We start from the raw sequence: 27,843 nt of genomic DNA, 5'->3' as shown, positions 1-27,843 counted from the left end.
TTCTTTGAACTTTCCAAAGCATTTGACACAGTGTCCTACCAAAAGTTTCTTTCTGAACTTGCAACACTAGGTATCGCTTACTCCTCCCTGTCATGGTTTCACAGTTATTTATGCAATCAGCAGCAGTCAACTAAATGGCAACAAAACCTTTCAGCATTTCAACTAATCCTGTTGGTGTTCCCCAAGGGTTAATAGTCTGCCCCCTTCCATTTAATATTTTCATAAATAAACTTCATACCACTACAGCACTTGCAACTCTTGTAATATGCTGACAGCTCAGCCCTTATTTGCTCTGCCCCGTTCATTTATTGATTTATTTATTTATTTTATTTTACATTTGTTGACCGGGCTAGTCTAACTGGATATATGTCCATTTTCAGTAGAGGCCCGGGGAGAAAAGCTCCAGGAATTAACATACAATGTAACAAAAAAAATAGCATAGAGACAGTCCTATGCAGCAATAATTATAACATCAAAAACCGTTTTAAACCGCTGTAGTTATAACAGAGAGCGTAAGCTAAAGAAATTGGTAAAGAAAATTATAAAATATAGAAGAATAAAATTTTTTTTTTTTTCATAGCAAAATTACTCAAAAATCTTTCACTGACATTGAAATATGGCTAAAAAATTCTAACTTGCTGCTTAATGCCAAGAAACAAGTTCATGCTATTTATTCCAAAACAACACCTCAGCCAGAAACCCACATTTCATATTACCTCAAGTTGTTGTTTGTCTTTCGGCTTTTTCCCGGTGAGGGGTCGCCACAGTGGAACTCTGGTCCACTAATGATTGGCAGTTGGTTTTTATGGTGTCGAGTTGCCAGCCCGACGCCCAACCTTCAGCGAAGGCACACCCTTTCAATGCATGTCTTTCGAACGCCCACTCCACCATGGGGAGGACATGCAGACTCCACACAGAAGGCACTCCCAACCCAAGCCGAAAATCGAACGGGAGAACCTCTTGCTGTGAGGCAACAACGCTACCGCTGCACCATTACCTCAAGTAATAACACAAAAATAGAAACCATAAACCAAACTAAACTACTCTGTCATAATAGATGACGAATTTGATCACCACTTACTTCATTCCATCAAGAAAACTCACCAAAAACTCATCTCACTCTATAGGGCCAAACACTGGCTGACAGATCAAGCAAACTCACCAAAAACTCATCTTGCTCTATAGGGACAAACACTGGCTGACAGATAAAGCAAGAATTACCTTAGCACCAACATATCCCCTTCTCTATTGTATGCTTCCCGTATTTTTACAAGTATCAACACTGGATATAAAACTAACTTAGCCTCCTGCCACTACTACAAAGTAGCTAAATTTGCAACCAGCCAGCTTTATAAAACATACCACTGCCTTGCATTAAATCCCCACTTCCCTAATTACTTTTCTCTACTAATTACTTTTCTCTATTCCCCTTTCAAAGGAACTTTTAACTCTGGCTCTAGACCATTTTACAATTTGTAGCTAAATTGTTAACAGCGTTTACTTTAAATGTGCTATAATTGATGTTCACCATAAATGTTTCTCTGTCAATCAGTTTCACTCACTTATATTCATTATCTACAATGCTGTTTACAGGTACAAGCCGCAGTGGTGCAGCGGTAGCGTTGTCGCCTCACAGCAAGAGGTTCTCCCATTCGATTCTCTGGTGGAGCGCCTTCTGTGTGGAGTCTGCATGTCCTCCCCGTGGTCGAGTGGCGTTTGAAAGAAATGTGTGAATGGGCGTGCCTTCGTTGAAGGTTGGGCGTTGGGCTGGCACCTCGGCACCATGAAAATCAACTGCCAATCACTAGCGGACCGGAGTTCCGCTGTGGCGACCCCTAACCAGGAAAAGCCGAAAGAACAACAACAACATCTACAATGCTGTTTATAGCATAATCTTTAACTAATTTTATCTCTGGTCTTCTGGAATGTACATGTATAATTTTGTATTAAATGTATTATTATATGTATGTAATTTGTTTTTATGATTTTATTTTTATGATTTTGTACTATTATTGGACAATTCTGTTGTGTGTGGAGCTTTTCTCCCCGGGTCTCTGCTGAAAACGGGCTGCAGTGGCCCATTCGGACACTACCCAGTTAACAGATGTAAAATAAATAATAAAGTAAAATGGTTTTAACTCCAAAACCAGTTAACATGCTCACAACTAATCATTGTCCACAACCTGTTGTATTTGCCAGACAAATGTCCAGCATTACAAAATACTCTACTGTACTATTCACCCAGCAGAGACCTTCACTCTAGCAGTAAACTCTTGCTGTATATCAGTAAGGCACTCAACACTGCTAAAGACTCTCTCTACTCCCAATTTGTGTCAGAACTCTGGAATGGAACCCCCATGCAGTTAAAACAGATTAAAAAAAAAAAAAAAGGCAGATAAACTTAAATAGGTTCAAAACTTTCCTTAAACAGCACCTATGCCAAAGATGGCACTGTTCTTCCTTCCCACCTGGATTACTTCACTTAGATTACTTTTGTCCAACTCTTACAGCCACTGTGCTTCTCAGTCTTTTGTACCTTATCGCTTTTCTTCGTACTGCACTAATTTCACAGACTCTTACTCTTCCTCCTCTCACACCTCACCACCAACTACAGTTCCTCCTCTGTTTATTTATCTTCCTGCTCATTTCCATAATTTCTCCTTTTGTGTCCCACTCTATCATCAATTTTAAGCTACATTACTAATTGTCTATCTGTAAATTATTAATAATTTCAAAAAGACCCCAATTTGATCTTTATCCTGCAGCCATCATGGTATAAATACATTAACTGTTATATTTTATTTTATATTCAGTATTTAGCCAATATATGTTCATTTCTCTCTTGCTTTTGTGTTAAAATTCCATGTTGATTTAAAAAAAATATTTAAAAGTCATGTAAATAAGCCAAGCTCATGTATAAAGTTTTAACCCTGCATTTGAAATGTGCGTCATGTGTAGCAAGTATGTAGAGCTTTTCTCCCTGGGACACCACTGAAAATGAGTTTTGCTGAGTTGGACTTTTCCTGCTCAACAAAGACAAAAATAATTAAATACTTTAATGCCATTCATCCTGAAATTAACAAGAAAATTGCAGTAGAACATTAATGTTGCTTGTTTGTTCTAAGATAAAGCTACTTGGGGTTTCTGTACTTGCTGCTAATGTTTTAAAAGTTCTCTGTGCATTTCCACCTTTAGTCAGGAGTACCAGCTGGAGATTCCTGTATTTAGAAACACCACAAATTGTTGTTTAATATTACTTACTGACACTTTCCTTTCTGATAAGTGCTGCATGTCACAACTGAATGCATGTCATTTCTATTTCTTCTGTTTTCTTTTCAGGCCTTTGGGATGCCAGTAATTGTTGTGCATGTGGATGGAGTCCCACATATGTTCTTTGGCTCTGACCGTTTTGAACTGATTGCGTACTTGCTGAGTAAGTATGCTGTATCATGTTTGCCTAAATCATTATGTACAGAATTTAATTCAGCACATGCGTAAATTTGTTAGGTTTGAAGAAGCAGTAGTTCATTCTGCTTGTAGTTTGACCTTCATAGCACTGTGTTCATAAAAGTTCTTTTCTCCTAAGCTTGGATTGTTGTTAAAATAGATGTTTATTGATTGGCTGAAGCTTGTTACATGAGATAATCCTGCTGAACAGAAAGCTTTTATAGAGGGGATCTGGCAGACACGTACTAGTATCGATCTATTGTCCAATCAGAAGAAGACATTGTGCATATTGTCGATATGTCATCCTGTAGGAAAAATTTGGGTCTCCTTCTTCTAAGAGAATTACAGATAGGGTGAAGAGGGATAGACCCAAGGAGAAAATCAGAGACCGAGATTCTGCCAAATATGGTACTTGAGAGGGTAGAAAAAGGTCTCCAGGCCCTTAACCTTGGAATAATCTGTCCAGAAGGCTCCTTGGCCCTCTGGTTCAACATCATCTCCATCAGCTTCAGGATTGCATCCTGTCTGGATCCAATCTCTGACTGCTGCCAACATTTTGGATCCACTTTTTCACCAGAGCTGCCCCTTCCTAGAATTCGGTCACCTACTCTTCCCTTGACAGGCTGGAACACAAATATTCCAGACTGCCATCAGTCATTTCTTCCAGGTATGTGCAGTCATCTAGGGGTTTATTTGAGGTGGAGTTAGATAAGATGATGAGCACATTCCTGAAGGCTTGTACCCAGTTTGGGGTTCTTCCTGCCACCTCCACCCCTATTATTGTTTCTCCTCCACCAGTGTGCTTGCCAGAACTGGGGACTTCGGATCTAAATGCTACCCATGTGGCATCCCTTTTAGAGACAAAGTCTGGGGTGTCATCAACTCTGACTGTTTCTTTGACACCCTCCACTTAGACTAATTTGGAGCCAGATGTGTTCTGGAGCTGAGGAGTCAGTAGTGAGGTCCCACCAGGGTCATGATTGACTCAGAGGTTTTCAGAGCCTCCCCTGCCTCTCTGCTTTCAACAGTTTGGTGTTGGCCTCCATCTTGGATCCAACCAGAGTGTCAACTCTGGGAGGATTGCCTTCAGGATCTTCAGATACTAGGATGCCCTCTTTGCATCCAGACTCCACATCTTCATTTTGAGAGGTTGGGGAAAATCCTCTCCCACTTGAGTGAGTGGGTAACCTGTTCCGCTTCTTCCTCTACGATTCTTGCATGGACTTCCACCATATTTGTGTCTTCAGTGCCAAATCATCTTGGTCTGGAACAGCCTACACCAGTTGGCTGAGAGTCACTCCAAGTTCCCCTACTGCTACTGAATCTTCCTCAATTTCTACCATCACAGAAGAGAATAGGTATGATAAATGCAAGAGAGGCATTTAGATTCCCCATCCTCCCTGGAATCTTTAACTGAAGACACTGACCTCAATGAAAGGGAAGAGTCTCCACAGATGTTCCTTGGAAGTCATCACATTTGGTGAGCTTTAGGAATTACTTAGACAAAGGGAAAGTGGGACCACTGATTCCCCTTCCTTGGAGTCTGTGTTCTTCAAGGCCTTCAGTGCAGGCCCATCTGTATCCCGGGTGGTACAGGGGTGGACTCTTTGGTGTCCTAATGGGCTTGGAAGGAAAGCAGTGAGGTAGAGTCAGTCCCGCAAAAACCTGATAAAATGTTAGTATCTCCAAAGGATCGGGTACATTGGATTAAGAAGCCTGTAGTGGATGCCATTGCAGTGGCCACAGCCACTAAGAAAGAACTTGGAGCAAAATTTCAGAATCCACTGTCCACTCCTAATAGGTTCATATGCATATTCCAAACTAATGACCACTGTGGCCTTTATAAGCCTGGCCAAGCATCCAAAACGTATAGTGCAAGTTTATGTGCTGGCTTTCTAGCCAAGCTTTCCAAATATATCCTGCAAGTTTATGTACCTTAGAGGTTATTTTAAGAGGTGTAATTAAGGTAGGGTAAGATTTACAGGCTGCCAGTGTCCCTTAGAGGCGTAGTTACTAGATCAGTGGTTTATTTCCAGTTTCTCATCTACTGGTCCAGGTCTCTCATAAGTAGAGTTAGGTAAGAGCTTTGCTTTACATGGATGGAAAGCCTGATCCAGAGAAGGGGAATTCTCTGAGACACATACCTGTTCCTCCAATATGTCCTGTTTATCTTGCAAGCCAAGTTTAAGTTTCTACATCGAGTAATTCTGACGCTATTCATTTTTCAGATATGCTAAAGGTCCATCAGAGTGGAATCTAGGTAGCATGGCAGTCTAGGCATAGATCGCCCCTCTGCAGTCTGTAAGAAACAGAGTGTAGAGATAGGGCTTTGACATGATTTGCATTGGATATAATGTTTAAACCCTCTATTCTTTTTGTGAGAAACCTCTGCAAATTTTCCAGTTGTATGTGCCTGGTCATATAGAAGAGGGTGTTGTACTCAATGATGGGCCTGAATACAGTGGAATGATGACTTCATTGCCCTTGCTTATAAAACTCAGGGACATAGAATGATTTCCTTACTGTCTTAGACACATGTTGTTCGAAAGCCAAGTTACTGTTTACTTACCTGCCCAACTCCTTGATTGCTGGTTCTACTCTTAGGGGTGTGTTATTGATGAGGCAATTTCCTAAGATGGCTAACTTCCCAAAGGATACTACTATGCATTTTTTAACAATGAGTTTTAAGCCATGTCTTTGGTGCAGGCATTTGTTTGTGTTGGTCCGTCCTGTAAGGTGTTAGTGTTTTGGGGGAATTCTGGGACTGCTCCTAGTTTGCAGTCATCTGCAAAAGTGGTCAGCCAGAGGCTCTTGACATTGGCCTTGACTTCCAAGAAGTTGATGCTAAAAAGGAACAGACCAAGCACAGGACTGTGAAGGACTTCACTAGTGACTGGCATTTTTCCAGAGCTAGTCTCCCCTTCCTGGGTCCTATCTGAGAGTGAGCTGGCCATCGAATGCATAATAAAGAAGTTTATGCATTTAACCATGATTTGTGTAGTATGTTTGAGTGGAGTATTGTATCAAATGACTTAGCCAGATCAAGGTAAGCAGTATGCTCCATTTTTCCCTCATCCATTGCCTTGGTAACCATCTAAAAGAAGTTCACCAGGTTGAGTAGACATGATCTACCTTTGATAAAACCAAAGTAGGTTAGATCCAGTGTTTAAAAGTTTTCTATGACCTTATTAATCATTTCCATGATAGTTCTTTCAATGGCTTTGCATATGAGGCTAGTCAGACTTATGGGTCTGTAGATGTTCTTCATGTTTCACTGTTGCAGTCATTACATTTGGGTAATCTGCTGACAGGTTGACCTCAGTCAGCCTGAATTCCAAAGTCTTGGGTCCTGCGTCGGTTGCTGTCTCCTCTTCCATGACGTCAGGTCGTCAGGGGTATAAAACATGCAGCCGACGCCATTTTCATCAGTCTTTCTTGCCGTACGGTGCCCAACACAGAAGCATTCCGCAAGTGCCGGTCGGCCGACTACTGAAATATTCGCGTTTGAGTTTCAGAACCGAAGTCTTCAATAAAGCTAAGTACCCCATTGGGGAAAATTTTTTCTTGCTTTTTACCGATGTCAGAAAAAGTTAATAATTGCATTACTTGTGGGAAGCAAATACCTCATAAGGATTTCCATTTATACTGTATTCCTTGCCTAGGCCCTGATCACAACGTGCCTGGATGTCTGTTTTGTGCTAGATTTAACCAACCAATTAAGCGTAAGTATATTTTTGCATCTAAGTATTTTGGAAACAGATTTAATTACCCAGAGATGTCGTCGGATAGCAATCGGACTACCGGAGTACATAAATGCAAAGAAAAGGACAGAGAAAGGCAGTCGAGATCCAAAACTGATGACAAAGCTTCTAAGCCAGTCGCCGGTTCACCGGTACTCAGTGAGGCGCTTTTACAGCCCCTGATACCCGCTACCTTCGAGTCACAGGCCTCTACCGACACCCATGTGGAGTCCGGCATGCCGCGAGATACTCAAGGTATTGGACTGATGGATGTATCTCCCTCTGATGGGTCCGGAGCCGCTGAGCAGGCACCGGCTTCTGAGGGTGTATTCAGACCTCAACATTTTTATATCAAACTGACAAAAGCTGCAAAACCAAAGGCAAAGACACCTTCTAAAACTAAAAAAAACGATGCATGAGCCACGTGCACAGGCCTCTATGCCTAAAAAACAGATGATCAAAATGGCTGAAGACTTTATTACCTTGATGAGGGGTACCCATCCCCCTCCAGGTAAGAGGCCTAGGGAAGACTCTGACTATGAATCTTCAGATCAGGTTTCTATTTCTTCTGATTCCTCTTCTGATCAGGAATTATCTTTACCTCCCTATGAGGATTCTGATGCTGAGGAGTCTATTCCATCTGCATCTCCTCCTGAGGATTATTCATTTGGAGAAACCTTGCATACTTTGAGGGAGCATTTTCACTGGGAGAGTCAAGACTTCTCAGAATCAAAAAAGAGGCTCAGGGATTTCCTCTTCCTCCCTCAGCACAAGCCTTTAGCCATTCCCCCTGTGTTAGACATTGTGTTTGATGTGTTTTTGGAGTCAAGCTTGAACCCTGACTCCTTACCTTCGTCTCCCAGTAAGCCTGACAGATATTACAGGGTCCCTCACTCATAAATTTTTATTTAGAAACCCTGCTGCTGATCCTGAAACTATTTCACAGGGTCCAAAGGGAGTTAAGGTCTCAACAGCAAAAAACCCTACCCCTCCGACAGAGATTCAAGGGCGCTGGACAGATGGGGAAAAAAGGTTTATACATCTGCAACCTTGGCAATTAGGGCCTTAAACTGTCAATTTCATATGCTTAAGTACCAACAACATGTTATGGGATTGCTGAAACAGAAAATGATGATTTCAGAATGTGCAGAAAATAAGGAATTGCAGGAATTATTGCATGCAGCTGAGCAAGTTGGAAAACATACTTTGCAATGCAGTTTTGATTCTTTAGAGGCCTCCTGCAGGGCCGCAGTTACTGGATCTGTGATTAGAAGGCATGTCTGGTTAAAGGAACAAAATTTGCCTGATCATGTTAAAGCTAAATTACTAGATGCACATTTACAGCATGATTCTTTGGTATTAAGGCAGAAGAGGTTTTAAAGAAAATGGAAGACAAAGCTAAGTCTATGCAAACTGTTAAAGATTTCTTACAAGTACAGCCACCTAGATTCAGTAGACACTAGCCTACAAAAAATTGGTCCTTTCCTGTGTCAGACAGAGCTCAAAGGGGCAAATCCAGGCGCCCTAAGGGTTCCACGTACCAGGCTCAAGACTCATACAGGTCAAAGCAATGGGGTGCATCCACCTCCAAATCTGGAGGAGATAAAACGCAAACCTACAGAAAGCAATCCCAATGACTTCCTTCTGCCTACATCAAGCACTTATCTTTTGGCAGCACCCATAGGGGGAAAATTAACACTTTTTGCTCAAAATTGGCAGTTAATAACCCAGGACAAGTGGGTACTGAACATCGTATCACAGAGATACATATTCTATTTCCACACTCTGCCAATGACAAATGGTTGGCCAGACCTACCAAAAAAACAATGGGCAGAGGCACAGAAACAGGTTACGTCCCTCATGGATATGGGGGCCATTCAGACAGTACCAGAACAGGAAAAGGGACAAGGGTTTTACTCAAGACTGTTCTTGGTAACCAGAAAGGACAAGGCCTGGCGACCAATACTGGATTTATCGATTTTGAACACGTACCTGGATATTCCAAAATTCAAAATGCTCACTTTGCAACAGCTTCTGCCCATGCTGGGAAGAATGCTTGGCTTGTGACTTTAGACTTAAGAGGCATACCTGCATGTCCCAATAAGACAGTCGTGCAGAAGATACCTCAGATTCAAGGCTGGCTTAAATCATTACCAATTCTCTGCACTGCCCTTTGGCTTATCTACTGTGCCCAGGGTCTTTACAAAGTGCCTGGCACCAGTAATTGCATTTTGCAGACAAAGAAGTATTCAAATATATCCTTACTTGGACGACTGTCTCATTCAAGCAGAGAACAAGGACACTCTTCTACGACACCTGGTGTTTCTGAAAAGGCTTCTAGCATGCCTAGGGTACACAATAAACGAAAAGAAATCACAACTGGTACCCTCTCGAAATATAACATTCCTGGGTGCAAGCTTGCATACAGCTGCCCAGATGGCTTCTCACGCCAGACAAACAAAGGCAACTGACTACTACTTCAAACTGATGGCAACAAAAACCCTGTCTTCCACAAGACAAATTCTGCAGGCTCTGGGCTTCATGGCATCCTGCATCCTACTAATTCCATATGCAAGACTGCATATGAGGAAACTTCAGTGGTACCTAAAAAGTTTATGGAGTCAACATTCACACAGTCTGGAAACAATGATTTTTCTCATCCCCTGCCTGCAACAGGAGTTTCTATGGTGGGAAAAGGCCTGTCACCAAAACATGAGATGGCCCTTCACTCTACCCCCTGCCAGCCAAACCTTAACAACAGATGCATCAGATTATGCCTGGGGGGTCCACATGGCAGGAAGATGCATTCAGGGCATATGGGCACCAAATCAAATGCATCTGCGTATCAACCAGAAAGAGATGCTAGCTGTTCAAAATGCCCTAATAGCCTTCAAGGACTTACTTCATCCAGGATAACTACTGATAAAGACGGACAACACCACAGGATAACTACTGATAAAGACGGGCAACACCACAGTCATGTGGTATATAAACAAGCAAGGGGGCACACACTCATACCCCCTTTGCAGATTAGCCATGGCACTGTGGGACACAGCTTTGACCTACCAGATAAATCTTCAAGCTCAATTCCTACCAGGAAAACAGAATACTCTGGCAGACGATTTAAGCAGAAACCTGATGGATCCTCACGAGTGGAAACTAAATCCACAAGTATTCAGCATGATAACAGAGAAATGGGGGAGCCCAGACATAGATCTATTTGCCTCTCCTCAAAATTTCCAATTGAAAAGATTCTGCACAAGGACTTATCACAGCCAAGCATGGAAAGTGGACGCCCTATCCTTCAGTTGGAAAAACCTGTCAGTTTACGCCTTTCCTCCTCTGCCTCTTCTACCCAAGGTCCTCCTAAAAGTCAGACAAGAGAAGCCAAAGATATTAATTGCCCCGGACTGGCCCCGCCAATACTGGTACCCAATCCTAAGGAACTTGTCTGAATACCCAGCTTGGACCTTGCCTCAAAGACCAATGACTACTGTCCCAGCAAAACAATCAGATCCTGCACAGCTACAGACTCTGAACCTGGCAGCATGGCTAATCATGTAATCATACGAACTACACCACTCCGTAAAGCTGTGATGGATGTCATTTTGGAAGCCAGAAGGCCTAGTACTAGAAAATCTTATGCTGACAAATGGAAGAGATTCTGTGCTTGGAATCAAGCACAAGGAAGATACAGCAGAACCACATATTCCTCAGATATTGCAATACTTAACTGAGATGCTTGACAAAGGCCTATCTTTCTCATCAATCAAAATCCATGCCTCTGCCATTTCTGCTCATTACAATACAGAGCCACCTATCTTTTCTCTTCCTTTACTAAAGCAGTATCTTAGAGGAGCCAAAAACCTAAGGCCACCATTACCTGCATGGGACCTCAATTATGTGTTGGAAAAGCTCACCCTGCCTCCATTTTAACCAGCCACTACAGCTCACCCTGCCTCCATTTGAACCAGCCACTACCGCTGATATAAAGTTCTTATCATGGAAGACAGCACTGCTACTAGCAATTACTTCAGCAGGAAGAGTTTCAGAGCTACAGGCCCTCATGGCTGTAGAGCCCTTTATCATATTTTACCCAGACAGGGTGTCTCTGAGGACAAATCCTACTTTTATGCCTAAGGTGGTTTCCAGTGTGGCTCTTAACCAAACTATTCATCTGCCAACTTTTTATCCAAATCCGCAGAACAAAGGGGAGAGAATTCTGCATTCCTTGGACGTACACAGACAACTAAGATTCTACTTGAGCAGGACAAAAGCTCTAAGAAAAACTGAGCAATTACTAGTGTCATATGTTGCAGGATCAGAGGGAAAGGCTATCTCAAAGCAGACAATTTCAAAGTGGATAAGCCACTGCATCCGTTTCTGCTACTTACACCATGGTAAACCTGTGCCCAAGGGCATTAGGTGTCATTCCACCAGAGCTGCAGCAACTTCGGCAGCCTTTCTCAGGAGAGTACCAACCAAAGACATTCTAGAGGCTGCTACTTGGATTTCTGTTCACACCTTTACAAAGCATTACCATTTGCCTCTCTACTCTAAGTCCAGGGCAGGTTTTGCCAGTGCAATGCTGCAGGACCTTATAGCCGCAGCTAATGCTGCCTAGCCCCAGCCTCCCAACCATATCTTTGGGAGTCTACCCAAATGTAATGACTGCAACAGTGAAACACGAAGAACATAGTACAGTTGTGTACACTATAAATGTAGATGTTTGAGTTTATTTACTGTTGCAGTCCAGGTTACCCTCCCGCCATCCCCCTGTCATTCTACTGTTTATCTTCCCTTCTCTATCTTCTACAACTTATGTGGTGTATTTGCTTGTAGATGAAGGTAAAGTTTATATTGATGCATGTATATATATATATATATATATATATATATATATATATATATATATATATATATATAATATTGCTACCTTTTTGGGGGCACCTGACATCGGGGGCAAGAAAAACTAAAGAAAATGGCGTCAGCTGCATGTTTTATACCCCTGACGACCTGACGTCATGGAAGAGGAGACCGCAACCGACGCAGGACCCAAGACTTTGGAACTCAGGCCGACTGAGGGCAACCTGCCAGCAGATTACCCAAATGTAATGACTGCAACAGTGAATACACTTGAGCATCTACATTTATGGTAAGTGTACACAACTGTACTTTCCTGGGGTCCGTTGATGGCCAGACCTTGTGCAGAGGGATGACCTTTGCAGTTTTCCATTCAAATGACACGGAACCTGTCTAGTGACTCCATTGGTCCTGGTAGATCAGGCTTTAGAGACTGCCAGTCATGAGCGGACTGGAGTTCCGCTGTGGCGACCCCTAACTGAGAAAAGCTGAAAGTCTTTTAGAGCATCTAGGACCTTCTCCCTTGCGACAGTTAGAGGGATGAATGTTTGATGTTATTTCCTGGGGGTAAAACTGGAGCTGAATTTGTCATCAAACAAGTTTGCTACATCTTCCATATCCATGCACATGGCTCTATTTACAATCAGTTCTGAAAACTGCTGTGTGCTGCCTTTGAGGTTTTGGACAGAGCTAAAAGCCTTGTGGTTGTCTTGCCTGGGAGGCTATTTTTACCTCAACTTTGGGTTTAGTAGACTTAAGTTGTCCTCTTAGTTTCTTTAGATTGATGAGAATGTTTTTGTAATGCTGAGCATGGCACTTCCTAATCTTAACTAGAACTTTTTTTTCTTTTGTTGTACAACCTGTAATTTTTGGATTCCACTAGGGTGGTTTGTTTTTTTTTGAGATAGTTCTAGGCTTATTTCTGATATGCATCTGTCTCTAGTCATTTATTGACATAATTGTATAGGGCTTATGTGAATAATTCCACCTAGGCAGCTGTGTTCTCAGGTTTTTTTTTCTTGGGGGGGGGGGCTTGAAATTTTGGGTCTATATTAGATCATCGAAACGGCAGAATTTTGAATGATCTAATATCGAACCCAATATCTTGAACGCTGAAAACAGCGAAGCTGCACAAAACCGAATTCTTTCCTAGGGAAAGATTTCGGTTGGCTGATGTTATGGCTTCGCTGTTTTTAGCGATGCGGTGGAAAGTTACGGGTTGGGTTAAGTAAGTGTGTGATTGTGCGGACGTTCGGGTTAGGGCGCTGGTGAGGTGAGTGTGCGATAGTGAAAATTTGGGGTTAGGGGAGGGTTAAGTGAGTTAGGGCGCGAATGAGTGTGCGATAGTGACGGACCTTAGGGTTAGGGTCTCGGTTAAGGTAAGTGGGTAGATCGTAGAGTATGTGCAGTGTAGTGTAGGGTTAGATGTAACTTTTAAATGTATGTGTGTGGATTGCTGCTTTTTAGTGTGCTTGTGGTGTGTGTGTTTCTCGGAACAGCAAATTTTTTTCCCTGGGAAAAAAAATTGCTGTTAATTGAGGTTTCGATATTGTTAGGGTTCAGGCTTTGCAGTTCGACGTTACGGCATTCGATAATGAGCCGTCTCGATGATCTGATATAGACCCGAAATTTTGACAGGTTATCACTTAGTAGTAGGAAATTTGCCTTAGAATAGTTCCTAAATGGTATGGGATTAGCCGAGGTTACAGAACTGATCTTTATTATAAAGGAGTCAGCTTTGTAGTCTGAACTAACCAGAGCAGAAGGGTATACAGCATTCTTCCAGCTTTGGTATTAGCTTGGGTATGTCTGCACCCCTAGCAGGCATATGGACTGTCTGGTCCAAGGTGTTTGTGTTTATAATGTCCAGGGATCTTTAAGCCTGTAAGTTTGGGGTCATCTGAGTATTGAAGTTTATAGTAGGGTAGTTGAAGCTGCCCATCAATATGGTATTTTTTTACAACCTTTATTGAAATATCACTTGTGACGTGGAAATTTACATTTATATAAAAGTAATCAAACTGTATTAACAAGTTCACATTTACAAACATTCTACTTCACATATATTGCTGTATGTCGTATAACCTAAGCAACATTAGATAAATTATTCAGTTCCTGCCCATTTGTTTAAACATGAAACATTTTTATTAAATCATCGCTTTTGACATAGGCAATCCTACATTTATATAAATGAAAACAAGGCAATCCTACATTTATATAAATGAAAACAAGACACACTGACACAGTCCTAGTTGTATGCATTTTACATCACAAACCATACTGACACACTCGCAGTTGCAAACATTATACATCACTTATAATCTACCCAATCATTTTCAGTCAAACATTACATAGCTCATTTAAGTCCTGCCTTCATTAAAACCTTGTTCCCATTTTTTTCCTGTGTAGTTTGCTCCTGCCCTTTTCTAAAGATCTCAATTCCAGTTTTTTTTTCTCTGTTACTATATTCAGTACTTCTAGTATAGTTTGTTTAGATTGTGATTTTCATTTTCTAGTAATTTCATTTTTGGCAGCCACCATAATTAGACACAGCAAGGCCCTACCATGTTTAGGCAATTTGATTCTGTGTCATAGCTCAGAAGAATCATCTTCCAATCTGCCCACCTAGCAACTCTGACAGAGCATCCCGCAGGGAATCCTTAAAGTCCACCAACTCACCACACTCCCAGAAAACATGTTCCCAATTACCTGTTTTTTTTTCCCTGTCACATCTCCAATATTTGCTATCTACCCGAGGAAAATTTATCTGGAGTCTACTTGCGGTATAAAAATATCTATGTAAACATTTCCAAGCAAAAATCCTAAATCTTCTAGATTTTGTTGCATATTTGGAAGACATACATATATCCTTCCATTGTTTCTTTGTGAATTGCTTATCCAGTCTCTCTTTACAATACTTTCTAACCTCCTCTGATTGATTTTTATAATTATCATGCAATATTTTATATGCTCTACTAATTGTTCGTTTTTTAATGGCAGCTTCTGTTCTAGATTCTACTAAAAACTCAATCAGTGCTGGTCTTTCATTTAGGACCCCTCTGTTTGCTTCTCTTTGCCTGTACTCTGATATCAATTCTTGGTAGGGAAGGTCATCTCTAACCTGCAGTCCAAATAAATTCTTGGTGTCTTCCCATTCTATCATCTTTCCCTCTCTAATTATTTGCTCCCAATACCTTGGTACCTTTGACAGTTTTCTCTAATAAATTCCAGCCCCCTCTTGCCTGTTGTCTGTATCCCTAATTGCAGTCATCCCTATTGGTAGAATCTCCTTTCTCCATTCCTGTGTTGGCTTAGTTCTTAGAATACTTTTTGCTACTTTGTGGATATAATATTTTGTATGATTATTGTTATTCTTCTTCAAGGCCTGCATCCAAACTCGTAGTCTCTCCTTGTTTCTGGAGCTTTCCCCCTGTTTCGTCATCATTCCTTTCCACTTTGAATTATAGTTTTCTGCTTGTGCTATATATAGGAGCCTTTACTATGTAGCTCTGAAATATCCCTTCAAATTGGGTAATCCCGATCCACCCTGTTCTACTGGAAGAATCAGCTTATCCCACTTGACTCTTGCCATCTTCCACTCCCAGATAAAGTCCTTTAGCTCTTTATTAGTTGCTATCTGCAACTTCTCTGGTTGATACAAATATGCCTGGCCTGTTTATAAGACTAATGGGACTAAAACATTTTAACTGAGTGTATCTTACTATCCGTATTCATGTAACAAAACTTCCGTTTTTTCAGTTTTTATATTATCTTTTGTTTATTCTCGTCCCACATATCCTTAGCTGCCTCGCCAGAATCATTTTTAATCCATACTAATAAACAATATTTTATCATGTCCCCATAAAATATGGATATTGCTAAATCAATTCATGAGTGGCTACATAATTACCACTATTGCCTTTGATTTAGTTTCATTAATTTTGTATCCTGAAAAGATCTGAAACTATTTCAAAATGTTCCACAACACTGTAATGTCCCTTTCTAGTTTTGTCAGGTATAAAATACTATCATCTGCAAACAGAGCCAGCTTTTCTTGACTACTGTGCCACTTATATCCTTGAATTTCTGAGTCCCTTATTTTCTTTACCAATGGTTCTACATATAATGCAAATACCAAAGGGGAAAGAAGACACCCCTACCTTATTCCTCTGCTCAAGCCAAAATTATCAGAGAGGACCTCACCCACTTTTAATTGCCACCTCTGATCCCTCGTATATGCTCCTAATCAACCTTATAATTTTTTCAGGAAATGCAAATACTTCCAATGCCATGCACATAAACTCCCAGCTTACCCTGTCAAATGCTTTCTCTGCATCATGAACCACCACCAACAATGGTATTTTCTTACATTCTGCTTCCCTCTGGATCATCAGTGCTCTGTAAATGTTATCAAATGTTTGCCTCCCCTCTACAAAACCACATTGATCCATATCTTTCAATTTTGGCATTACTTTTGCCATTATTTTAGCCATTATAGACATGAACACTTTATAATCATGGCTTTGTATTGAAATTGGCTGTATGAAGCTGGATCTTAGGGATCTTTACCGTCTTTAGGTATTACAGCTACCACTGCTTTCTTCCAGGATGTTGCAGGAACAAAGATGAGACCTATCGCCAAGGCTGTCGTGAGGCAAACACATCACATTAAAAACTAAATTCTTCAATACAAACAATAAAAAGTAGCTGGGGTGGGTAAGCACTTTCAGTAAAAACCTTCTTCAGATCCACACCCATTAACCGACATTTTTTTTCTTATAAAAGGAGCCAATCATAGAGAATCAGGAACAAGTTGGACCAATGAGCTTCTCAAACTGAATCAACCATTTAGCATATCAAGATGACCAGTGAGAGACTATCAAGAGCATGCCAGTCTCAAATTCATTCAGAATCACAGTAGAACCAATCAACCAAAATCAGGAGCAAGCTGGTCCAATTAACTAGTCATACTGAACCAGCTATTTAGCATAACAAAAGCACCAATCGTTTTTAATCCGGAAACTATTTTGCCAATATGAAACAAGTCATGACTATTCATAGTCAGGGAGCTTGTCTTACAATAGAAATTAGACCTTGACTATTCATATTCATGTGAGGAAGAGAGCCACTGAAAACACCGAGTAGAAGCAAAAGGGCACTAAGGAGAAAAATACGATGCCCATGCTGACTCAGATGCAGGCCTTCCTGAATGATAGCATGATTTTTCTTTTCTATCAGGAAAGTGGCTCTGTTTCTTAGCGGAATTCTCTATTTTTCTGATCAAGTGACTGACTGTGCACAGTGAGTTGCAACCAGCCGATCAAGAAAAAATTCTTCAAATGTAAATAAGGCAATATCTATTAGTAATTGCAAGACCAAAGTAACCAATCAACCTTATGGTTAAAAACAACTTCTCCTTATATGAAGGTTTTCTTAAATTCATTCATTACTTGGAAAGTACCACTGACTTCCTTGAGTTTGAGCTGAAAGTGTCATCTAGAACTATTGATTTTCTGGATGTAAGATTGACCCTGGATGCCACAAAAGGAATAGACACCAGCATTTTCAGAAAACCCACATGGCGCAATCATATGTTACATCAAATGAGCATGCACCCAAGGACATCTTTCACAACTTAGTCAAGAACCAGATAATGCGAGTGTCCAAATTGTGCACACACACACACACACACACACACACACACACACACACACACACACACACACACTGATGATTACTTAGATGAACAGAAGAAGTTAGTCTCTGTTTTCACTAAAAGAGATTACAAAAGGAATAAAATGTATATGAAACGTGATGAACTAATGGATTTAAGGGAGAGTAGAGGACATCCCTACTACTCACAAGATTCAAATAGTGTAATGACTGTGCCTAGACAATGAACTAATCGTTTGAGATGTACTGTAACCTACAGCTCTGATAATGCCTGTGTAAGTGGGATAATCAAGAAATATTGGCAGATTCTGATTTCCGATCCAAAAATCAGGAACATAGTGGGTGATTCCCCCAGTTTCTCTTATAACAACAGAAAAAATTAAAAAAGGCTGTTATGTCAAAATGATGAATTTGGTAGTGGACAAAATCCGAGCGATACATTTGATGTATGGAAAGGGACATGGAGATTTGGTCTTTGTAAGGCGTGTCCACATATTTGTAACAAAAATGTTTTTGAACATAGTTACTGGATTCAAATGCTATTTCCATGGAAGAGCTACTTGTAAGAGTGCCAACATTGTATACATAGCCACTTACATGTCCTATCCAGCCTACTATGTAGGCAAAACCAATAGACCTTTTAACGAACAGATTCTACGACACCTATCTGACATTCGTAACAGTGTTGAGACCAGTGCCTTATATGAGCATATTAAAAACAACAAAACACACCGGTTTCATTTTATGGCCATAAGTATGCTAAGAGAGAATTTGAGAAGGGGTGATATACGTAACAATACTTAATCACAAGAAACAAAATGGATTATGGAACTCCGAGCTCATTGTCCACCTGGTCTTAATGGTGTTATCCCCCTTAAGCCCATTTTAAAAGCAAGAGGCCTTGTCAAGCAGTGCAATTGATCTAATGTAACATGCTGATTGCATCATGGATTTGAGTATATTCAGGCTATGAATTCTGATGTCTTACTTTCTTCTCCTTCATATAAGGAGAAGGTGTTTTTAACCATACAGTTGATTGGTCACTTTGGTCTTGCAATTACTAATATATATTGCCTTATTTACATTTGAAGATGTTTTTCTTGATTGGCTGGTTGCAACTGTCACTGTGCACAGTCACTTGATCAGAGACACTTTACTGATAGAAAAGAAAAATCATACTATCATTCAGGAAGGCCTGCATCTGAGTCAGCATGGGCGTCATATTTTTCTCCTTAGAGTCCTTTTTGCTTCTACTGGGCGTTTTTGGTGGCTCTTTTCCTCACATGAGTATGAATAGTCAAGGTCTAATTTCTATTGGATGACAAGCTCCCTGACTATGAATAGTCATGACTTTGTTCCTATTGGCAAAATAGCTTCCTGATTAAAGATGATTGGTGCTTTTGTTATGCTAAATAGCTGGTTCAGTATGACTAGTTAATTGGACCAGCTTGTTCCTGTTTTTTGTTGATTGGTTCTACTGTGATTCTGAATGAATTTGAGACTGGCATGCTCCTGAATGGAAGAAATAGTTTCTGATAGTCTCTCTTTGGTCAACTTGATATGCTAAATGGTTGATTCAGTTTGAGAAGCTCATTAGTCCAACTTGTTCCTAATTCTCGAGGATTGGCTAGGCTATTACAACTTTTATAAGAAAAAGTGTTAGATAATGGGTAAGGATCTGAAGAATGTTTTTACTGAAAGCATTTATCCACTCCAGCACTTTGTTTAATGCTACTTTTTATTGTTCGTATTAAAGAGTTTGTATTTTATAGTGACATGTTTGTCTCACGACAGCCTTGGTGGTACATCTCATCTTTGTTCTTGCGTTTTCTTCACTTTTTGAGACTACCTTTGGTAACCTAGCATTTTTTTTGTTTATGTTCCTCCAGGATGTTGGTATTTCTCCTCTTGTTATAATACTGTTAAAACCTTCCAGATCTTTTATCAGTTTTTTCCCTCCTAGCTTCCAAGCTTCCACAGAAATTCCATTTATTCTTGGGAACTTTCTTATTGATTGGTTATACATCACAATTTGTATCTCATCCTATCCTGTTAGTAATTGAGCCTCATGTACCTCTAACCTTGGCACATTTAATTCTTCCATAAACATTTCCATTTGCATCTTTTCTTGATTTCCATATTTCTCTGCTTAAATAGACTTTCACAGAATTTCCAGAATATTTCTAATAGCTCCTACAGGATCTCTTGTTATAGGCTCCCTAAGCTTTGTGACAGCCTGTTCTACTTGTTGCTTGAGTCATTGTGCTAAACGTTTTTGTGCTGTAAAGTTATTATCAAAAAACAGTTAACAGCATTCATTCTAAACGTCTGTATATTATTGTGGTAATCCCTTATTTTCTGCGGTTGAGCCTCTTCTTTTTCTGTGAGATTCTCTCTATTATGCAGTACTTTAACAATTGTCAGTCCCTCTAAATAATTATTTTTACTTCTTAACCATAGCTCCTTTTTTTTTATTTCCACCCTATTTTTAAACTCCACCATAATTTTATCCCACTTCCTAGCTATATTTTCAGAAGTAATTTCTGTCCTCTCAAATAGCTCCTGAGTAATCTCCACTACCAGTTCCTTAAATTATTTCTTTTCAACTATGTGAGGAAGTGCCAGTGTCTCATTTTTATTTCATTACCCTGTGTTTTTATTTTACTTATTATCAGTCCGTGATCTGAAGTAGTTATTGGGTACATATCAGGATCTTCAATTAAGTACACATTTTCTTGTGAAATGTAAATTCTGTCTAGCCTGACCCAGTTTTTATATCTTAAGAAATTATATGTAAATCCAGTCCAGACCCCTATTACTGAATTCACATCTTCCATGCCAAATATTTTCATAAATTTCTTCAAAAATCTACCCTCTTTTGTTAATACTTTCCCCTCTGAGCCCCAAGATACATCTTCACTGCTGTAAATCCATTCAAGTCCCCGCTTAGAAGTAATATTTATTGCTGAAAACCAATTATTTCTCCCAGAATTTTCTTAAGCTCCATTATAGCAGTTTTAGGTGGAATATAAATATATGCCAGTGTAATCCTCCTCCCTTGCCAGTAGCCCCTTAGCACTACAAATTGGTCATTATTATCTTTTATTCTCTATCACTATTGGAACTCCTCTTGAATTTAATGTAAGTACTCCTCAGTTCCTTTGTCCCAGGCATTCCACTGAATAACCATCCTAAAAATCTGTCTTTATCAAATTCACATGTTCAGTTCTTTCTAAAGTACATCTCCTTTAAGATATCTGTTTGCATGCTACATTTTTAATAGAATTCACTAGTCCTTTTAATTATTTGTGAGACCATTGACATTTAAAGACATTACAGAAAACATCTTTATATTAAAAAGTTATTTCCACCTTTTCTGTATAACACCTTTTTGTTAAATGTCTAGTTCCAGCTTTTATGTTACATGCATACACTGTTTGGCAGGTTGAACTTTTATATAGCTGTTTCTTGTCATATTCATTTGAGCCTAAGTCACATCTTACAAAACCTTTATTGAAAGCCATCAAAGAAAAAAAAAACAATACCCCAAAAATCTATTAATTTAATACTAACACAGAAATCTATGTCTATCTTCAAATATTAAGTTTTACTCTCCTAATAGGAACAAATGTCCCAAACTGACAGCCACACTCACAAACTTGTGTTAACCTAAAAGAAAGGGTATCCATGGTAAGATGCATGGCAAAGTTTGTGCTATTCCTTAGTGCTAACTAGTTTTGCCTTATATTTATAGCTCTTCCAGATGGGAAAACCCCTGAATGCTTTCAGAGAACATTATCTCCTAGCCAGTTTCTCTTTTCTTCACACTCCCAAGCCAATCACTCTCCACCAGAATATAATCAATTTCTCTTTATCAGATTGTCTCCATGGAGACATGAAAACCAGATAGCCAGTTTCTCATTATCAGATTGTTTCTATGGAGACATGAGGCCCAAATACAGAATTGCTACTAAGCATACATTCATTTGCTACAAAAAATGCCCAGTAATATTCAATATTCTTTTTCATTTACTCGCTTTCTCTTAAAACTTGTTATTAAATAAATCTAAGGTCCTTAATCCAGTTTTTCCCCCATGCAAGAATGAGAAAAAGCACATTAATTTTTCTTTGTTTCTACTCCTTTATAGGTTCATAGGTAGATACTAGGCTATCTGCCCTAGGGCATTTATAAGCCTAGCCAGAGTGTATTTGGCTTCCACCTCCCTATTAGATTAGCCTACTGTGCCTCTGTAAAGTAGGTCACAGAAGGTACCCTTTTAAGATTAGTTTACTGTGCCTCTGTCTAGCAGGGACACAGAAGAGATCCCCAGGGGTGAATTTGTGATTTCCCATCCACGCGTCCAGATTTCGCTTGAAGAGGGTCAGCGAGGGGCTATGTCTAACATGAATTGGGATTCTATTCCAGAGTGAGGGGAGCCTCTGGGAAATGAATCTGTCCCTCCAGCATGTCCTATTTATTTTTGTGCTGAGGTTTAGGTCTCTGGAGCGTGTAGCTCTAAGGGACTTGGATTTTTTGAGGTGGAGCATGTCCGTTAATTCTGGGTTTGACATGGCTTTGTACGTCAGGCATAGATCGCCTCTGAGTAGGTGGTAAGCAACTGAGTAGAGCTGGAGTTTCTTTAGTCGAGCTGCATAGGACATCTGTTTGTAACCCGTGATGGTGAGGTACTTTTGGGGTCTCTCCAGTTGCTGCAGATGTCTGGTAAGGTACATCCCAAAAGGGGCATTGTATTCAATTATGGGCCTGATGAGTGACGAGTAGAGGGGCACAATGACCTCTCTTGATCTAGATGCGAACCCTTTCGTGATAGGGTGGGCTATATAGAAGGTCTTTCTAACCACTTTGGCAACGTGATTATCAAAGGAGAGATTACTATCTACGTTGGTCCCCAAATCTCTAATTACTTCTTCCGTACTTAATGGATTACCACCTATGTGGTAATTTGTGGGCACCTTGTTTTTCCCAAAGGGGATGACTATGCACTTTTAGCATTTAGCTTGAGGCCGTGGCTCTGGCACCAAGCATCCGTCTCTGTGAGACCCTTTTGGAGGATGCTTGTGTCAGCTGGAGATTCGATTATGGCCCCCAGTTTGCAGTCATCTGCGAACTTTGTCAGCCATAATCCCCCGTGTTAGCCTGAACCTCAGAGAAGTATATACCGAACAAGAGAGGTCCCAGAACTGAGCCCTGTGGGGTGCCACTTGTAACTGATTTGGATTTGGACATGGCACCTGTGATTCTGACCATGTGGTTTCTATCTCTGAGCCAGTTTGCAACCCATCTTGTGATATAGGGGTTGATATTTAAGCTGGTAAGCTTATTTATGATGCCCGAGTGGGGTATTGTCGAAAGCTTTTGCGAGGTCCAGGTAGGCTGTGTGGACTACCTTGCCCTTATCTATGGCTTTGGTAACTGTTTCAAAGAAATCAACTAGGTTTTAAGAGGCAAGATCTGCCCTTAATAAAGCCAAATTGGGTAGGGTCCAGTGTCTGGAGGCTCCCAATGTCTTTGTTTATGAGTTCCATGATAATACGCTCTATAGCTTTACAGACCAGACTAGTCAGGCTTATGGGGCGATAGTTTCCGGAGTCCGTTGTGGCACCACCTTTGTGGAGTGGGACCACTGTAGCTGTACACCATTCTTTGAGTACATATCCTGTAGTAAGGCTAAGTTTGAACAGTGACTTAATGTGAGGGTTCAGTTCTTCTTGGAGCTCGTGTAAGCCTGGGACACTGTCCGGTCCCATAGATGCTGTGTTTTTTGCTTTGGAGAGGGCAGCTTTCACCTGTGCATCTGTGATGTCAGGGAGGATACATCCAGTTGGGATAGGCATTTGCTCCTTTGGGGGAGAGGGGGGGAGAATTTGCACTGAATCTGTCTGCCAGGATGTTGGCTATGTCTGTAGGTTCGGTATATTTTGTACTGTTATGCAACAATTCAGAGCATATCTGGGAGTTTCTGCCCATGTTCCTGACATAACTAAAGAAGGCCTTGTGATTATCTTTAGTGTCTAGGGCAATTTTTCTTTCGAAACTGGCCTTTGATGATTTTATGAGGGATCGAAGTTTCTTGCTAATACTGATCAGAGATGCCTGATGCTTTCCCTTTTTGGGATTTTGCTCTGTCATGTAGTAGCTTCCTCCTTCTGTTGTATAGCTTATTTATGGCCGGGGTCCACCAGACTGGTCTCCTGTTTTTGGAGGAGTGAGTGTTGGTTTTATTTGGGATAGCATGATCCATGCATTCCTGCAGGTGCTCATAGAATGCATTTGTAAAGGATTCTGCGGATTGGGCTGTATTATCCTCTGGCCCAGGGGCTTTGAAGGATTCCACCTCAGTCTAGAGAAGTGCAAAGTTGGCTGTAACCAGGCTTTTTTTTCATTGCAGTGCCTTCATTTCTTAAAACTGAGTAAGTTTCATTGCAGCACCTACATTTCTTAAAACTGAACAAGAAGAAAGAGAGAAAGGATAAGAAAGGGAAAAAGGAACAGCAGTACCTATTTACAGTCACCATTACACTTAAAAATAACTGAGAAAACTTTACTTTATAGCATGCAAGGAAAACCATACACCACAAAAATAGTGCTATTAAGACCTTTTTTTTTCTTTTTTTAGTTAACTTTCTCCCCCTCTCTTCCCCTCCCCAAAGCATTTTTCTGAACATTAATGACACGAAGTAGGGCATATCCCCCACAAGTCCAACAAATTCTGTAAAAGTCCAGTATTTCTAGATTTTTGTTCTGTCATTTTTCACAAATATAATTATTGCATTGTAATCCCACATTAAGTTACTGGTTTTATTACTCATCTCCATCTCCCATATCTTGTTTCTGCTTCATGTCCAATGTACTCTCAGTTCTTCTAGTCAACTTTCATGCTCCCTTCATTCTGTCCAACATTTTCCATTGAAACATTGGGAAAGGTTTCGCAGGTACAGTCTCTCTGTGGTCTTTATTACCAGAAGAACAAGAAGCAGAATCTCTTTGTTTCATAGCTGACTTTTTGTTGGGCAAACTTTCATATTTCCTCCTTAGCATGTACTTCATCAAAAAAATATTTTGTCCTGCCAGGAAAGAATACCTTGAAGACAACTGGGTACAACAATTTGAATCTCACACCTGTGTCTCGACATTCCCTAAATAGTGGAATGAAGTTACTCCACTTCTGCCTGGTGTACAACGAGTAATAATTCTCCACAAACACTTTGCTGTCGCCCAATTTTAGTATTTTGTCCTCCTGCCACTGTTTTGTCAGAATCAACTCCTTCTGCTGGTAGGATTGCATCTTTACTGTTAAAGGCCTAGATTGCTTTCTCATAGCCACATTTGGAGCATCCACATGGTGTGCCCTTTCAACAACTCCTGCTATGGAATACCAAACCAGTTGCTTTTTTGTGCTTTCATAAAATTAATGCAGTGAGTTCCTTTCAGCTTCTCTAGTACAGCTAAAAATCTCAGTACTCTGTCCTCTAATGCTACTATTTTTTGAAATGTTTCTTCCCAAGCAGTCTCATATTTAGCCAACCTTTTCTTCATTTCAGCCTCTGATTTTTGCAGCTTTATCACCTCATCTGAATATCTGTTTAAAGCTTCTTTCATTTTTTCCAGCCTTTTTTTGTTTGTGTTGATATACTCCATCAGTGTTTCATTTATTTTAACAAGGCCTGTGGGCAGTTGTCTTATATATTTCTGTAGGTTATTGGAAGCCATGTCTGGAGCTGCACAGCTGTAGAACTTTCCCCAGTCAATGTTTCTTCCTCATGTTTTGTAGCTGATTTTTTCCAGGTGCTCTTTATTTCTTTTTTTTTTCCTGACATCCAAGTAGTGCACTTACTAGGTAGTTACTGAAATTTAACCATAAACACAAAAGTCTATTGGCCTTCTCTGTTGAGTTTGTTTTCACACTGGAAGAGCTAGAGTCAAGCTGTTCGTCATTGTGCAGCCATCTTGAAAGCCCCTCCATCATTATGGTATTGGGTTAAATGATGAGAGCCTCCAGTAAGACCAAGTGCAAACTATGGGTTTCTTGGGTCATAGAGTATGACCTATAGCTTACAAGGATATGATATGGAAAACTGGACATGGAGAAGCTCAAGTGTGTCATCCTGTTTGACTAGTCTTGAGGTGAGTTTTTTGTTGAGACACCTCCACCTTTGGTTCCTGGCTGTGTAGGTGCTGGCCTAAATGTATGGAAGGCATTGTAGCCCTGCACCATATCTCAGTTACTGGGCAGTTGACCACATTTTCATATGTGAGGAGAGCCTGGAAGGAGTAGAGTTTCTTGTTTAATCTCCTTGAATTGTGCAGTAACACTTTTAGATTCATTTGGGTTAATATTGCTATACTAGAAGGTTTGTCAGTCTGGAATTGCCTAAAATAAGGCACTATAGGGGAAGACAATATTTTTGCCAATATTAGAAGCCTAGAGGGTGCAGTTGCAGACCATTCTTCACAAACTAATATGATCTGTTGACCATATCCTCCCATGATGATAAATATTGTACCCCAGAAGTCTGTCATCTTTTGTTCATATTTTGGCATCATCCTTGGTGAAAGAAGAATGATGCTGAATGCTATGCACACACCAGCCTGGCATACATAGTCTGAGAGCTCTATCATGTCTCTCTTCATGTAATCCAGGGAGGTATGGCTTAGGTCATTTACACCGTCATGAACAGTGACCGAGTCATACAGGTAGTTGTGGTCTAATGAATTGTGTGTGTGGGTGATTTGTCATATCCTGGCTCATGTTTAGAAAACTGACCATGATTTTCTCCTTTTTCAGCCTGGTGAGCAGAACATCTGTATGTCTCACAATGGAGTCTCATGTGACTAAAGTATTGAGTGATATGTTGGTTTGCCTTATGGGATTTGTAGTTGAGGCTCTAAAGGGTGTGTATGTGTAGTGTTAGGTACGTTGATAGACTGCTTTTAGGATTGCTGAAGATTCTTTTTGTAGGGCGACTGATTTGGACGTCTTTGGGGTTTAGGAAAGTTGCTTTTAAGTGTCTTAGCATATGCTGGTCTATGTGTTGGGTCAGTACTATATGAGGTGGGTGTAATGCTTACATTACTGACAACCTGATTGGTATTTTGAGTGTTTTCGTGTGAGAGTCTTTCCTGCAGTGAAATTGTGTAATTACATCTCTCACATATTGTATCCATTTCTCTAAGATTTAGTCGGTTGTCAGTGAACACGAGACAATTCCTACATTGTGTCAGGATGCCCTTATCTCCCAATTTCTCTGCTGCCATCTTTGTAAAGTGCCTTTCCATTGTGTCAGTTTCTTTTTTTTTTTTTTGGTGAACTACAATGGGGTGGTACAGCAGGGGTTAAAGATAAATTGAACGCTGTGAGGGGACAAAGTACAGTTAGGCTATGTATGACTGAACTTGTGTGGCAGTGCTTCTGCGTGTATAAACAGGTTGCTCTTTGCTCACGAGTACTGGATAAAGTTCGAGGGGAAGTTTTATAGGGAAACTTTAGTTTTTAAGTGTCTGCATCTATACACGGAGTGCCACTGTGCATTCAGCAGCAGAATTTATAGACTTGAAGAAAATAGTTTCACCAAACTTAAAAAGCCACCTGGCCAATGAAACAGTCTCACTTTGCCTCCCTGTGAGTTTCCCAACCCGGACAGACAAGGCTACCTTTCTACTACAGCTAGAATTGCAGTCCCAGTCTTCTTAATGTAAAAGCACACTTTGGTTAGACAAAAGTGAAAACGTACCAGAAATAAATTAAACAACTAGATACAACAAGTAATTACAATGACTTTCAGACAATTCCAGAGAACACTACAGCAGCTAGACTGAGGAAAAGCAAATAAACTTTACAGTGATGAAGTGCAGAAAAATGCAATAAGTAATTTGAAAATACAACAGCAGTCTTCAGTTGTAACTTAAGCAGTTAGCAGATCTGTAGCAAACCAGTTAAACGCTAAACACCCTGGTCTGTAAAGCACAAGACACTATAAGCTGTGAATTTACAACTGGGTCCCACTTAACTATCTCCAACAGAGCTGATTTAGCCAAAGAACAACATAATATCTGAAGTAGGAACTTCATTTGTCAGCAACCTTTGGGATACGGATCCGA

The 27,843-nt window shown here is 40.3% G+C and overlaps 1 protein-coding gene across 2 annotated transcripts in view; it reads left to right on the top strand.

Moving 5' to 3' along the window:
* GSTK1 (glutathione S-transferase kappa 1) overlaps positions 1-27,843 on the top strand; it is a 645,482-nt gene that overhangs the window by 509,214 nt on the left and 108,425 nt on the right. For both annotated transcript variants that reach the window (XM_044079844.1, XM_044079843.1), the window contains one exon: positions 3,340-3,433. In XM_044079844.1, coding sequence (XP_043935779.1) covers positions 3,340-3,433 — 94 coding nt within the window. The remainder of the gene's footprint in view (positions 1-3,339; positions 3,434-27,843) is intronic.

This window comes from Protopterus annectens, chromosome 8.part0 (assembly GCF_019279795.1).
Source record: "Protopterus annectens isolate FY-2018-M chromosome 8.part0, PAN1.0, whole genome shotgun sequence".
NCBI classification, from domain to species: domain Eukaryota; kingdom Metazoa; phylum Chordata; order Ceratodontiformes; family Protopteridae; genus Protopterus; species Protopterus annectens.
This window is presented reverse-complemented; position numbering and strand designations above follow the sequence as displayed.